General features: G+C 44.1%; 1 protein-coding gene across 1 annotated transcript in view; it reads right to left on the reverse strand.

Annotated features, from left to right (window-relative positions):
* The window catches only part of KPNA4 (karyopherin subunit alpha 4), a 68,303-nt gene extending 60,091 nt beyond the window's left edge, over positions 1-8,212 (reverse strand). The window contains exon 1 of the mRNA XM_040974888.1: positions 7,827-8,212. Within this exon, the coding sequence (XP_040830822.1) occupies positions 7,827-7,895 (69 nt within the window). The 5' untranslated portion in view covers positions 7,896-8,212. The remainder of the gene's footprint in view (positions 1-7,826) is intronic.
* Between the last annotated feature and the right edge of the window lie 5,123 nt (positions 8,213-13,335).

Genomic DNA, 13,335 nt, shown 5'->3' on the forward strand with positions numbered 1-13,335 from the left:
CAATTTACAACACAAGATCAGAGAAATGGAAGTCAAAAACTAGCAGCCAAAGCCTAGTACGAACGTAGGCTTTTGTTTGTTTGAAGGTTAATGAGGGAAAAAGGCAGCCTTACCCAGCTCATGATTTGGCTTATAGCACATGGTGACACAGACAATATCACAACCAAATGCCATTGTGACATGCAACAGAGGGATTCACTTAGACACATGATGAAGTCAGCTGGTAAAAATAGTAACAGCCACCACTCACTGTGCAAGTACTACATGCTAAGCCTTATTTAGCATGGCAATGGATTGGACAGATTATGTTAACTTCTACTACTTTTAAGCAGGAAAAGAACAGTTGAAATCTCAGGTCTAAATAACTCTGCAGTTCATCGTTTAACCCTGATGCTATTAACTCTTTTAATAACCTGTAATAATTGAAAGTGATAGTCATGTGTAACAACAAGAGAGTAGAACTCAAAGTGTGCTCCACTGACTCCTGGGCGGAGCGTGTCTCGAGACCTCTTTAAGAATCTACTGGATCAAAATTATTTTCCCAATGATAATTTTTGTGCATATGGATCAACAACTGCACTGATGAAATGGGAACAAAACTTGTGGCATTTTAGAATCGAGACAAAGGCACCAAGCTCCATGAGTATGCACGGTATTTCAGTTATTTAGAAGGGAAAAAAACAAATCCAGCTCACGTAGGACTATCTTCCATGGGGGGCTGGTGCTGTTGCACAGCAAGTTATGTCTCTTACTTGCAATACCAGCATCCCCTGTCAGACTGCCACTTCTGATCCAGCCTCTTGCTAATGTGCCTGGAAAGGCAGTGGAAGACGACACAAGTGTTTGGTGCGCTGCCAACCACATATGAGAACAGGAAGGAATTTCTGGCTTCTGGCTTCAGTCTGACCTAGATCTGACTGTTGTGAGCAGGTGGCGAGTGAACCAGCATATGGAAGCCTGCTTGCTCATTCACACTCTGTCTGCCCTTCAAATGAATGAATGAAACTTTAAATTGGGAATTACAAATAAAACACTTTTGTAGTGTATCAATTGCACTTCTACAGTAATATGTGTGTCAAGGAGAAAGTGCTTGTGCAACTGAGTTGTAAACTAGCCACTTTTTTCATGGAACATCATTTTTACATCAAAGAGCATCATTTTTACATCAAAGAACAACAAACAAATCATGGTTATTCAGACTCAGTGTCTGGCAGATGTTTTCACAAAAATGAGCCTAGTGAGCCACAGCCTCAAGAAAAACAATGTATATTATCCACTTCTATGATAACATTTGAGCTTTCAAGTGTAAATAAGGATTTTCAAAAAACGGGTACCCACCATTGTAAGCTTGACATTCAAGAATAATGGTTTTTCTCAACTGTGGTGACAATAATTTTGGATTGTTTGCCACTGTATAACAAAATATTTCAGCATCTGAAAGATCTGAGAAGAATGACAAATGTTTTCAGAGAACCCAATACTTGATGTTACAAAAATCAAACACAGGTAAAAAGCCTTATCTGAGGTATGAGACAGTCCAGTGGATTTTCACCTAGGGCAGAAGAATCCATCAGTGTGGCTTCACAGGCTACATTGCAACTAATCTCTGAAAAATTATGGAATGATCGTATAGTATCAAATAATCTCCACTTATCCTAAAAAGGCAATTAAAATCTCCCCTACTTATCTGGTGAAGGTGAGTGTTTTTCACATACTTCAAGAAAACAGCACATCAACAAAGACTGTATTCAGAAACAGAAAGAAGTTAGCTGTTTTCTGTTAAGTCAAACATTTAAAAACCTGAAAAAAATTAAACATGGAGATTCACACTAAAACTTTCTGGTTTTAGAAAATAAATTGATTTTCATTAAAGTTTTGTTTAAATAGATGTCCTAATGGTAAATACCAATAAAAACCCATAAACAAAACTTTTTACAGGGTCCTCAATTTTTAACACTGTAAATAAGTACTGTGTCCTAAACCTTCGAAAACATCTGAAGTATGGTCACTACAAGTATCTCATAAGCACTACTATAAACAGTCTCATAGTGTCTGTAGAAAAAGAGCTTCCCCAATTCTATCCTTTACTCAACTAAATGGAAAGCACAGAAATTGCATTCTAAGGTGCAGAAGTCCACAAATGATGCACAATATCCAAGGATTTCTTTGGGAGACAGTTCCTGAGTACCCACTGTAACCCAGCGGCTCTGCTCACAGCCTTCACCTGAAATCTACTCAGGGCCTAGCACCTTGGCTCATGGCTAAATCCTGCCCTTGCAAGCCTAGGATCCCATAAGGGTGCTCGTTTGTGTCCTAGCTGCTCTACTTCCCATCCAGCACCCTGCCTTCAGCCTGGGAAAGCAGTAGAGGATGCCCCAAGGCTTTGGGACCCTACACCCTCTTGCGAGGCCCAGAGTTAAGATCCTGGCTCCTGGCTTCTGATCAGATTGGCTCAGCTCAGGCCATTGTTGCCACTTGGGGATGAACCAGCAGATGGAAGATCTTTCCTTCTCTCTGTAAATCTGCCTTTAAAATAAAATAATAATAATAAATATTGTTTAAAAATTTTTTCTAATCAAATTTAGGATCTGGATTAAGGCTGCGTAAAGTTAGAGGTAGAAAATATAGATTAGCTTCCAGCATATCGAATTACACTCATTCCCTTGAATATAATGCTATTAAACTAGAAGCACACACATTTTTTTGTTTAGAATGAGCTCAATAATTTCTATTTATAACTTGGAGAGAAATAGATTAAAAGCACATACACAGGTCTCAGAAAGTCCCAAATATATACCATGGAGTTCCCAAATCAGCAACTAAGATTAAACTTGATCACAGGTTCTCATTTCATCCTCATTGGCCTCAGGTAGATAAACACTGTTCTATAAAATATTTCATTATTTTTTTCTTATTCTTTTTTTTTTTCATTTCTTTTAGAAAATATTTTAAAGCATTTCAAGGACCCACAACTACTGTCAGGTATTAGGAAATCAATGTTCAAAAACTTATACATTAAAAAAAATGGTTCCATTTCTTTTTAGTTTAAATCACTTCTACAAGTCTTCCAATTTTGTTTGTATGTTCACTTGATAGCTCTAGTGTCAACTGGGTCTGGTGTGGTAGCCTAGTGGCTAATAAGTCCTCGCCTTACATGCACCAGGTTCCCATATGCGCACTGGTTCTGATCCCAACGGCTGGTTTCCCATCCAGCTCCCTGCTTGTGGCCTGGGAAAGCAGTAGAGGACTGTCCAAAGCCTTGGGACCCTGCATCCATGTGGGAGACCTAGAAGAGGCTTCTGGCTTCAGATCAGCTTAGCTCTGGCTGTTGTGGCCACTTGGGGATGAATCATCAGATGGAAGATCTTCCTCTCTGTCTCTGCTCCTCTATGTATATCTAACTTTCCAATAAAAATAAATCTTAAAAAAAATAATAATAACAAGGACAATTTGCTATCCCCAAGACAATGATATGCAGCAATTCTGAAACTGGTTGCCTTGTAAACTAGAAAAGCTGGCAGGAAGCATTAAAATCATTTAGTTTCTAACTATATTTCTATCAGATATTTCATAATGTCACACTCTTGGACTATTATATGAAAAATTAGACAGTGGTTATTTTCAGTACAGTAAGGATGTTCCAACATGCGTGATGAGAGAGGTCAGTGTCTAAAAGTTAACCAGACTTAACAGCGTAACTGCTTTTCACAAGTCACCAAGGCCATTTCCAAACAGCAAAACAGCTCATCAATTGTTAAATTCCTGCTGACCACACAGCTGTTCTTTTTTTTAATTCAAGCTGAGTTCACACTTTATGCTGCATTGATCACCATGTAATTCTAATTATGTGGGTTCTTAATATTCTTTTACATAAGGATATATTGTTTTCTTACATTGTTTCTTAGGTTACTTTTCCAATGTATGTCATATTCTTCCTGAAACTGAATACTCCCAGAACTTCTAATAAAAGCTTTGTGGGTTTATTATAAAATCTATAGGAAAATTTCCCTGTACTTTGGAAATATAAACGAAATAGGCTTCTCAGGGTTTATCCTGACAGTTTTTTATTTGAAGTCTGGTGATTACCATTTCCTGTGCTGCATTGTGTATTCTCTCTATGGTTACCTCTCTCAAACAACCACACTGCGGGGAAAAGCCAGGTCGAGGTGGGTATCATCTGACATTTCTTGATATGCCTTTCTTACTGCTTTTCTTTCAAGAAAGTTAGCATGAGTGCATTTCTGCAGAGCCAGAATGTTAGACTGAAAAGCAGGCACAAGTGTCAGATTTGAAAGCTATTAGTTTCAACTCTAACACTCAGAAATTACAACTCAGAAAGGTCACTAACTTCCTGTGCCCAAACCGGCCTTCAAGGAGCAATTACATGTCTGAATTTACAACCTGCCCTGCTACAGATACAGTGCAGCAAGAAGTCACTGCTTGGAAGGGATGCATTGCACAGAGTGCCTGGTTCCAGTCTCTGCTCCTATGGCTGGGGAGGAAGCAGTGCATGGCCCAGAAGGTTGGGCCCCTGCCACCCATGTGGAGTTTCCTGGCTTCTGCCTGGCCCAGTCCTAGCTGTTGAGTTAACCAGTGGCTGCAAAACCTCTCCCTTTCAAACAAAATAAAAATAGTAAAAAAAAAAAAATCCCATTAATTGTGCAATATAACATAAAATTTAGCACCACCTAGTTACACAAGAACACACACACGCCTGAGTGAATTGCAAATAAGGCAGTGAGAATGAATTACACTGAACCCTCCTGAACCTCATCCCTCCTTCCCAACAGAAGCACTGAAGGGCTCACCAGGCCGTTTCATCTTCACCACCCTCATGACACAGATGGCAACGACTTCCAGCTTTACAGAAGAACCAGGTCACATGAAATTTAGAGACCAGGTTAAATCGAACTGTAGAACTTCACAGTTTTCATCATTTCCAAACTGTTGTCTCAAACTTAAAAAAAAAAGGCCACGACTCTCTCACTCTCTATGCTATACAATGAAATAACCACTAGCCACATGTGGTTTTCAAGCAGTGGAAATACAGCTACTTCTGAGATATGCAGTTTAATTATAAAATACAATTGATTTTGTAAAATACTGGTTTAAACAAGTCACTGGATAGCAGTGGCCCATTTTTCTTTCTAAAGATCTCTTCAGAGAAGCAGGTTATCACCATAAGACCTACACCAAACAACCATATTTTCTTAGAACATATTGTGTTTTACACACATATACAGCATAATGCAGTGATCATATTGGGAGGAAGAGGAAATGGGCCTGTTTTGAGAGATACAAACATAATAATTAGCATACAACATAGCCCATCAATGTTCTCCATGGATAATAAATGACACTTCTATCATTACAAGCATGAATTACTTTGAGTATGTCTTAATGAAGGGAAAGTATAACTATTATAGTATATTTCTTTTCCTTAGGTGCAAAGTATAAACATTTCTATTTCCACAGTCAGCAGAGGATACCAAGGAGGCACCTTCAGTGTCTCAAAACCAAAACCCAAAAAACCTAGTGCATACATATTCTAAAACACACACACACACACACACACACACACACACACACACACACACACACATCACATCACATCACAATATCCTTACAGTTCAAAGATAGGTGCAGGAAGGGGAAATATCAACCCTGACAATGAGGAGAGCTTTAGAAAATAACCTGGCAATCCCACCAAGAATGAAAGGTTTCCACATGATCAAGTAACTCCACTCCTAAGTGTATAACCAAGAGTCATGAAAATACATCCACACTAACACGTGAGAACATTTACAGAATTAGACTCACATATAGCTGAAGAGTGGGACCAAGACAAATGTCCATCCACTAATGAATGGATAAACAAAATGTGGTGACCCATATGCTGGAATATGGGTCAGCCCCAAGAAGGGAAACACCCATACACTCTTGTCACAACACACAGGAGCCCTGAAAGCACACTGCCTCGAAGAAGCCAGTCACAAAGGCTCACGCACTGTATACTTCCACTTATATGAACCGCCCAGAACAATCACATCTGAGAGACAAAGTGGCTGCCTGGGGCCGGGCTGGATGAGAAATGGAGAATGACTGCTAATGAGCACCAGTTTCTCTTTGAGACAGTAAAAATGTTCTAAGATTGACTGATTCTGGCAATGGTTGCACAACTATGTGAATATGCTCAAAGCCCACTTTTAATGAATCAACTATTCAGTGTGTTAATTATATTTCATTGCAAGCAGAAATACAGATAAAAAAGAATCTATTTTTTTCTGAATTGATTAATCATGGTATTCATTAGCTTTTAAATTTTGTAATTTTGCTCATTCTAAATATTTACATTAGAAAAAACTCACTTTGCTGACAGGCACAGGGTAAATTTCATGAAAACAAAATTGTAAATCTAGGGGTTGATTTTTACAGCATTTGAATATTACCAATACAGATGCTACAATTTTCATTAGAAAAAAGGATCACAAGAATTACACTGCATCTTCACCATAGAGCAATCACAGAATTACCTGCCCCAGCCCCAACTCCAACACATGGTTTCTCAAACGATGAAAACCACTACAACAGCACAAACTACCTCGGAGAAGGGAGCAGCTTTGCGGAAAGTCCCTCAAATACTGAAAGCACATGGTCAAGTTTAGAAAAAAGGCCACGGGAACGTGAAGATCTCAGGAGAGAAATGTACAGAGGGACGACTTAAAAATACTTGACCACTTTCCCTTAAAAGCTGAACTCTCGATTCAGATGCAAAAGTTATCAAAAAAGAAAAAAAAAATTTTTTTTTTACCTAAACCCTTAAGAAGTGTTGTATCAGAAATCACGGTGCGCGCGCACCCACACCCCTGCCATGGATCTACCACAGTGAAGCCTTCTTCCCAACGTGATGGTGCCCGTCCAGCGCCCCCACCCCCACCAGCAGGTGGAAGGAAAGGATAGAGGATGACAACTTTGTTTAACCCTGTGGACTTCCTACGTAAGAGTGCAGCTGGTGGTCTCAGGAGGGGATAAAGACTTGTGGACAAGCTGAAATAAGGGGTATGCTGTGCCTGCAAGAGGGCAGTACCTCGTGAGCCACACAGTGAAACGGCTATATGCAGAGCAAAAGCACAGCCCGCTGCAAGGCACCGTCAGCGTCCGCCAGGACGGCCTCTCACGCCGGGGCTGGCTGTTTATTGATTTAATTTTTTTTTCAACGGGGAAGTTGGCTCCTGTAGTTTGGACATCGGGGAGAGGCAGGGAGGGAGGGGGTAAAGCGGGAGTCGGGAAGACCAGAAAATAAATAAAATAAAAATAAAATAAAGCCTTTAAGTGGAGCCGCCTTGGGCCTCGCCGAGGAAGTTCCGAGGCGCGCTCGGCCGCTCCACGCTGGCCACCCGCGCTCCGGGCCCAGCCGGCGGCGGCGCTGGACGCCCGGGGCCCGAGGGGCAGTGGTACCGGGCAGGGACAGGCCGCGCGCCCCGCACGCCGCCGGGGAAGGACAGGCCGGGCAGGGACAGGCCGCGCGCCCCGGCTCCCCGCGCCCCGGCTCCCCGCGCCCGGGTTCCCAGCCCTGGCTCCCCGCGCCCGGCTCCCCGCACCCGGCTCCCCGCGCCCGGCCCCGGCCCCCGCGCCGGGCGCCGGCTCCCCGGGGCAGGCCTAGGCCGCGGAGGCGGAGCAGGCCCCACACAAACTTCCCGGCGCGTTCGCACCAGCGTCACGGCCGGCCCGGCCCCCAGCGCCATTCCCCCGGCGGCGGCTCCCCCACTCGGCGGTCCCGGCGGGGACCGACCCGAGGCCCGCGGCGCCCCCATCCCCGAGTTTACCTCCAGGTCGCGGCCTTTGTTCTTGAAATTCTTGAGCCGCTGGTTGTCCAGTTTCTCGTTGTCCGCCATGGCCGGGCCGGTGACTCCTTCCCCCGCCCGGGCCCCGCGGGATCCGCCCCAACCACCGCGCCGCACCGACACTCCCAGGAACCGGGCCGCCGCCGCCGCCGGAGCCGCTCTGCCCACCCGGCCGCCGCTCCCTCCCTCCTCTCACCCGCCTGCTCCTCCGGCGGCTCTCCCCGCCCGCCCCCTGCCCTAACCCCGGCGCCGCGGCAGCTCCGGCCAAGACAACTGCGGGGCCGGGCGGCGGCGACGGCGGAATGTGCTGCCGGCTGCGAGGGGGAGGCAGCCTCGATCTGAGGGCCCGGCGCCGCGGCCACGCCCATCGCCGCCGACCCGCCCCGCCGATTGGCCTGCCGGGCTCCGGCGCGTTCGGCCAATCAGCAGGGCCGATGGAGCGAGCCGCGAGGGGGGCTGAGGGACGAGCCGGGGGCTGCGAGCCTTCCGAGGGGAGGGGCCCCGCGCGCCGGAGGGCGGGGGAAGGAAGCGTTCTAGAAGCAGAGAGCTGAGGGGGAGCCGGTGCCGGAGAGCGCCCGGGACCGCCGCGGAAGCGCGTTGTTGGTTCGCTCCGGTTGTCAGCGCTGCCCCGGACGTCTGGCGGCAAGCGGCGTTCTGTCCGCGTCCCGCGCGCAGGGCGCTCCAGGACGTTCTCGGCGCGCTCGGCGAGGAACAGAGCTCCGTCCCGGAAGGTCGGCGCGGCGCTCGCTTCTCGGAGGGCCTGGAGGGAGGGTGCCGGCTCTGCGCAGGGCGAGACGGGCGGTGGGCAGAGTGTCCCACCCTCTCTGAGGGGCTGCGGCAGGTGGGAGACTGGGAAGAACCGGCCCGGTGGCCTTACCCTTCCAGGTGTTACTCTCCGGAGGGCGGGACCGGCGGCACAGTAATGTAGTATTCTAACTTTTCTGTTAGGGGGAATAAATTCCCAGGATACTTTCTCTACCAGAGAAAGAAATAACAGGCAGAGATAATGCAAAGGACGTATTCAAAAATTTCCGTCAAAGAAGAATTGGTTTCTAAATATATGGAAATGCCAGCGGCTAGCACCTCTAGTGCGCGGGAGTTTGACAAATGTCAACAACCCCGAGTGAAAGCCGAGGTTAGGGACGTTGGCTGAGTGCGATAAGGAAAGGGCCCCTGCTGCTAACCCCTTTGGGAAGTTAGAGGTTTGGGCCTTTCTGATGCTTTTTTTTTTAGTAGAACAAGCGCGCCGCAGTAGACGTTAAAATGCAGATACTCTTTAAACACTTAGCGGAAGTCAAAAAAGGGAAGCTTTTTAAAGCAGGAGAGGCGGAGGTGTGAGTGTGTGGGTTTAAGCAGTGCAAACCACCTGTCTCCCTGTGAGAGTGGGCGAGATGAGGAGGGCCGGAGCACTGTACGGGTTAGCAGGGCACTGGCCCGGGGCAGACCAGTGCCTTCCAGGCCGGGCTGTTTAAATACAGATCTGAAAACAAAGGTGAGGTTCATTATACGTTGTAATTGAAGTAATCTTGTGTTTGCCTGCTGGAGCACAGATGCATCTCCAAATGAGTTTAGTATAAACGCTGCAATGTGTGTGTTTTCTTCCACCACAGTGGTCATTTGCAGGGCTCAAGAAAAAAAAATTACTGATGAATTGCTATGAGGTAATTGGAAGTTACCGTGTCAGCATGCGTGTATAGATGAATTTTAAAAAATGGTTTATTTTATGTATTTGAAAGGTAGAGTATCAGGAAAAGTCAGAAGAGAATGAAAGAGATCTCCGTGCCCTGGGTACCTCTCCAGAGGCTGGCACCGTTGTGGGTGTCTGGAAGGAAGCCAGGATCCCCACACCCTGAGACTCGCACCTGAGTGGCGGGGACTCAAGTCTGAGCCATCTTCCAGGGAGCTGCTTTGGAGGTGAGCACCTGTGTGCAGTGCGGCTGCTGCAGCTGCCTTAACCTCCTGCACAAGACTGGTCCTAGCTTAGTGCTTTGTTGGTGCTTTTATTATTTTTTTTTGAAGCTTTATTCTGTTTAGTTGGAGAAAAGCATAAAAGTGTAAGTCCAACTTCTGACTCCCCCTAATATTTCTCACCTCAAGTTAACTCTTTATTCTTTTAAAAATTATTTGAAAAAATATAGATACGCAGATGTTGCAAAGAATGTACCAAGAGATTCCATGTGCAATTTTCTTGACTCCCCCAGTGGTAGCATTTTATGTAAGTATAGCACATTATGTGTGAACATGCCAGGGGATGCCCACATATTTTGGAACCTTTTCAAGCAGTACTCTATAGCAAAATATTCTATGATAGTGATAGTGTTATCAAATATTGAGGACCCACTGTGTTTTGCGTCTAAGTTTTTATCTACATGAGGTAGTTTATTATGGGTTTTTAAAATTGTTATTAACATTGTATTGTGTGATACAGTTTTATAGGCACTGGGATTCTCCCCACCCCTCCCACAACCCTTCCCCCATGGTGGATTCCTCCCCCTTGCTGCATAACCACAGTTCAAGTTCAGTTGAGATTCCGTCAATGCAAGCATATACCTAGCATAGAGTCCAGCATCTTATTGTCCAGATAAGTTCAGCGGCTTCTTGGGGAGACCTTCTCTGGTCTGAAGGTAGAGCTAACAGAGTAAAGTCCCAGTCAGTTAAAAGCCCCAACAAAACATCAGCAACAATATACAATGTTATGGAATTAATTGACATAGTATTGAGTAAAAATATGTTTAAAATAATTATTATGGGTTTTTGTACTCTTACTATGAGAAACATGGTTATTGAGTGCTCATGTGGCAGGCGGTCTTCTAAAATATTTGCATGTATTTATCCCCTAAATTTCTGGTTTACTAATGCCCAAGATCACATAGAAAATGCTAGAATTGCCTTGGAACTAGGCCTGACACAACAGATAGCTTAATTAACATGACGGTACATCAGCTTCTGTGTTGATTGTGATGCTGAATTTCAAGCTAGAGATTTTACTTCTACTTTCTGTATGAGGAACTGGAGGTTCAGCAATGCTAAGTCACTTCCTTAGGCCCTCATGCAGTGTATTGATCCTGGGGCCCTAACTTGACTGCAGGTGTGTCCGAGTGTAAAGCTTGTTGCTCATCTTTCTTCCTTCGCTCTTGCCCATCGTGCAAATCCTAGCTGGACTAGGACAGCAGTCTAGTTTGAGATGCCTCAGCAGTGGTGCTCAGACTTCGAAGTGCAGTAGAATCACGTGGAATGCTTAAAACCCAAACTGGTGCACACTGAGATAGCCCTGAGGATTGGAATTCCTCACAAGAGGTCAGAGGATGCTGCTCTTGTTCACTTCCCGGAACATACTGGGAAAACTACTGGGTGTGACCCAACAGAGCTCATTCTAAAATGATGTCAACCTTAAAGAGTTAAAATAAGGGTAATTAGACTTCACAGAAACAGATTATATGCCATGTCACATTTCAACACAATGTATATGTAAAATCGTGGTTATGTATGTCTTCCTTGAAAAAATGTACTAAATAATTAGTATTCCAAGGACAGAATTTTACATACCAGTCAGGTCAGTTTTGTATTCCTTGACAAAGATTTCTTAAGTATTTTTTGTGAGTAGCTCCCTGTCTCTGATTTTTCTCTTCAATTTTCTCAAATATTGTTTAGCTGATGGCAAACTTGGCAATGACTAGCGCTTTGAGCCTATGGAGTCTGTTCTGTGTGCCTCGGCTTCCACCTTAGACATGCATACTGTGCCACTGCCTTCCTTAGCTCGGGAAGGCTCAGACCTGTCCTAGTTCTTCATTTTTCAAAAGTCTTTGCCTGTTTTATTTGAAAGACAGAGATCTTCCATTTGCCAGTTACCTCCTCAAATGCACACAGAGTTAGAGCCAAGCCAGGCTGAAGCCAGAGATCCCCACGTTTGCCTTCTGTTCATTCCTGGTGCTACCTTTTCCACCGTATTGTAAACCTGTAAGAATTATTCCATGTTCGTGATGTCTCAGAGTTGAAGAGTGCATCAGTGTTATTAGTTCAATCACATTTTGTGTTTGACTTTTCATTTTACCATCTTCAGCAAGTGTTTTTTCAAACTCAGTACTTCCAATTTTATAACGCATCCAGTCTTTAGAGGATATCATTAGAGATTTCTTGGGACCAGTGCAGTGGCACAGCAAGCTAATCCTCTGCCTTGTAGTGCTCATATTCCATATAGACACTGGTTTGTGTCATAGCTGCTCCACTTCTAGCTCCCTGCTTGTGGCCTGGGAAAGTAGCAGAGGATGGTCCAATGCCTCAGGACCCTGCACCTCTGTGGGAGACCCAGAAGAAGCTCCTGGTTCCTGGCTTCAGATCAGCTCTGCTCTAACCCTTGTAGCCATTTGTGACTGGATCCGTGGATGGAAGACTTTTTATGTATCTCTATAAAATCTGCCTTTCAAATAAAAATAATTTAAAAATTTGTTATTGTCAAATACATGTGTATTTAATACAATCATTTTAATACAGATTCGTATTGTAACACAAATTTAAGATAAAACAGGCTGCGTATCTAGGGAGATAACAGTAGATGCATTAAATAGAGTTCAGGGGTTTTTTTTTGGCATTTGTGAAAATGATGGGCTCCTACCTTCAGTGATGTCTTATATCTAGAGTAAAGGTTCTATTGCAGACTTTGAAAATAATAGTGCTAATGAGACAGTGAAATATTCATAAGTACAAATGGCGTTACTAACTTACATGAATATAATGATGTCCTCAAGAAGATTACTGCCTCGGATGATCCCACGTAAGTAGGCCTGTGATGTATTTATTTTTTCTGCACTCTTGAGCTTATAGTCACTTATAGTACCCTGTATACATGTATAGTTCTGAAATGAATTTAAAAATAGTACAAGATTGAACAATTATGACATAGATATTAGACTTGAAATACACACCTCGTAAGACTATTAGATTTCTATTGATTGTCCCTGTGTTACACAAAACTTCCAAGTCTCTTGGAGAACTTCTTAAAAAGTTTCAACTGATTGTCCAGAAGCTTACAAAGTCGAAGGTGTATAGTATGAACTTTGTCATTAAAAATCACTGATTGCCTTACCATAAACTTCAGAAAGATCCACCACAACAGATATTTTCAGGTTTTTCTTGCTCTTTTTTCATTGTTAAATCCTGGAGTTCCTTGTCATTTCATCAGCTCGCTTATTTCAGCATTCTCCGTAGGGTCTATCAAAGGTTGCTGCCTGTGTAACTAATGAAGATCAGAGCCTGATAAATCGTAGACCATCTTACTGATTGCCCATTAGCCATAAGAATGCCTTGTACTCTTGCCTTTTGGCTTCCACCCTAAAATCTGGCTAATCAAATCTTAATGTTCTACATGGCAGAACATAAGCTACTATTCTGATCCCAAATTAGACTTCCTAGGTTTTTGTTCTACTTATAAATAGAACATTGAGAGGAACGTTAACTTGTAGACGGAGCAAGTTAACTAAGGACTGGTAGCACT

The sequence above is a fragment of the Ochotona curzoniae genome, unplaced genomic scaffold, assembly GCF_017591425.1.
Source record: "Ochotona curzoniae isolate NIBS_2020 unplaced genomic scaffold, NIBS_Ocur_1.0 contig_2599, whole genome shotgun sequence".
In the NCBI taxonomy this organism is placed as follows: Eukaryota; Metazoa; Chordata; class Mammalia; order Lagomorpha; family Ochotonidae; genus Ochotona; species Ochotona curzoniae.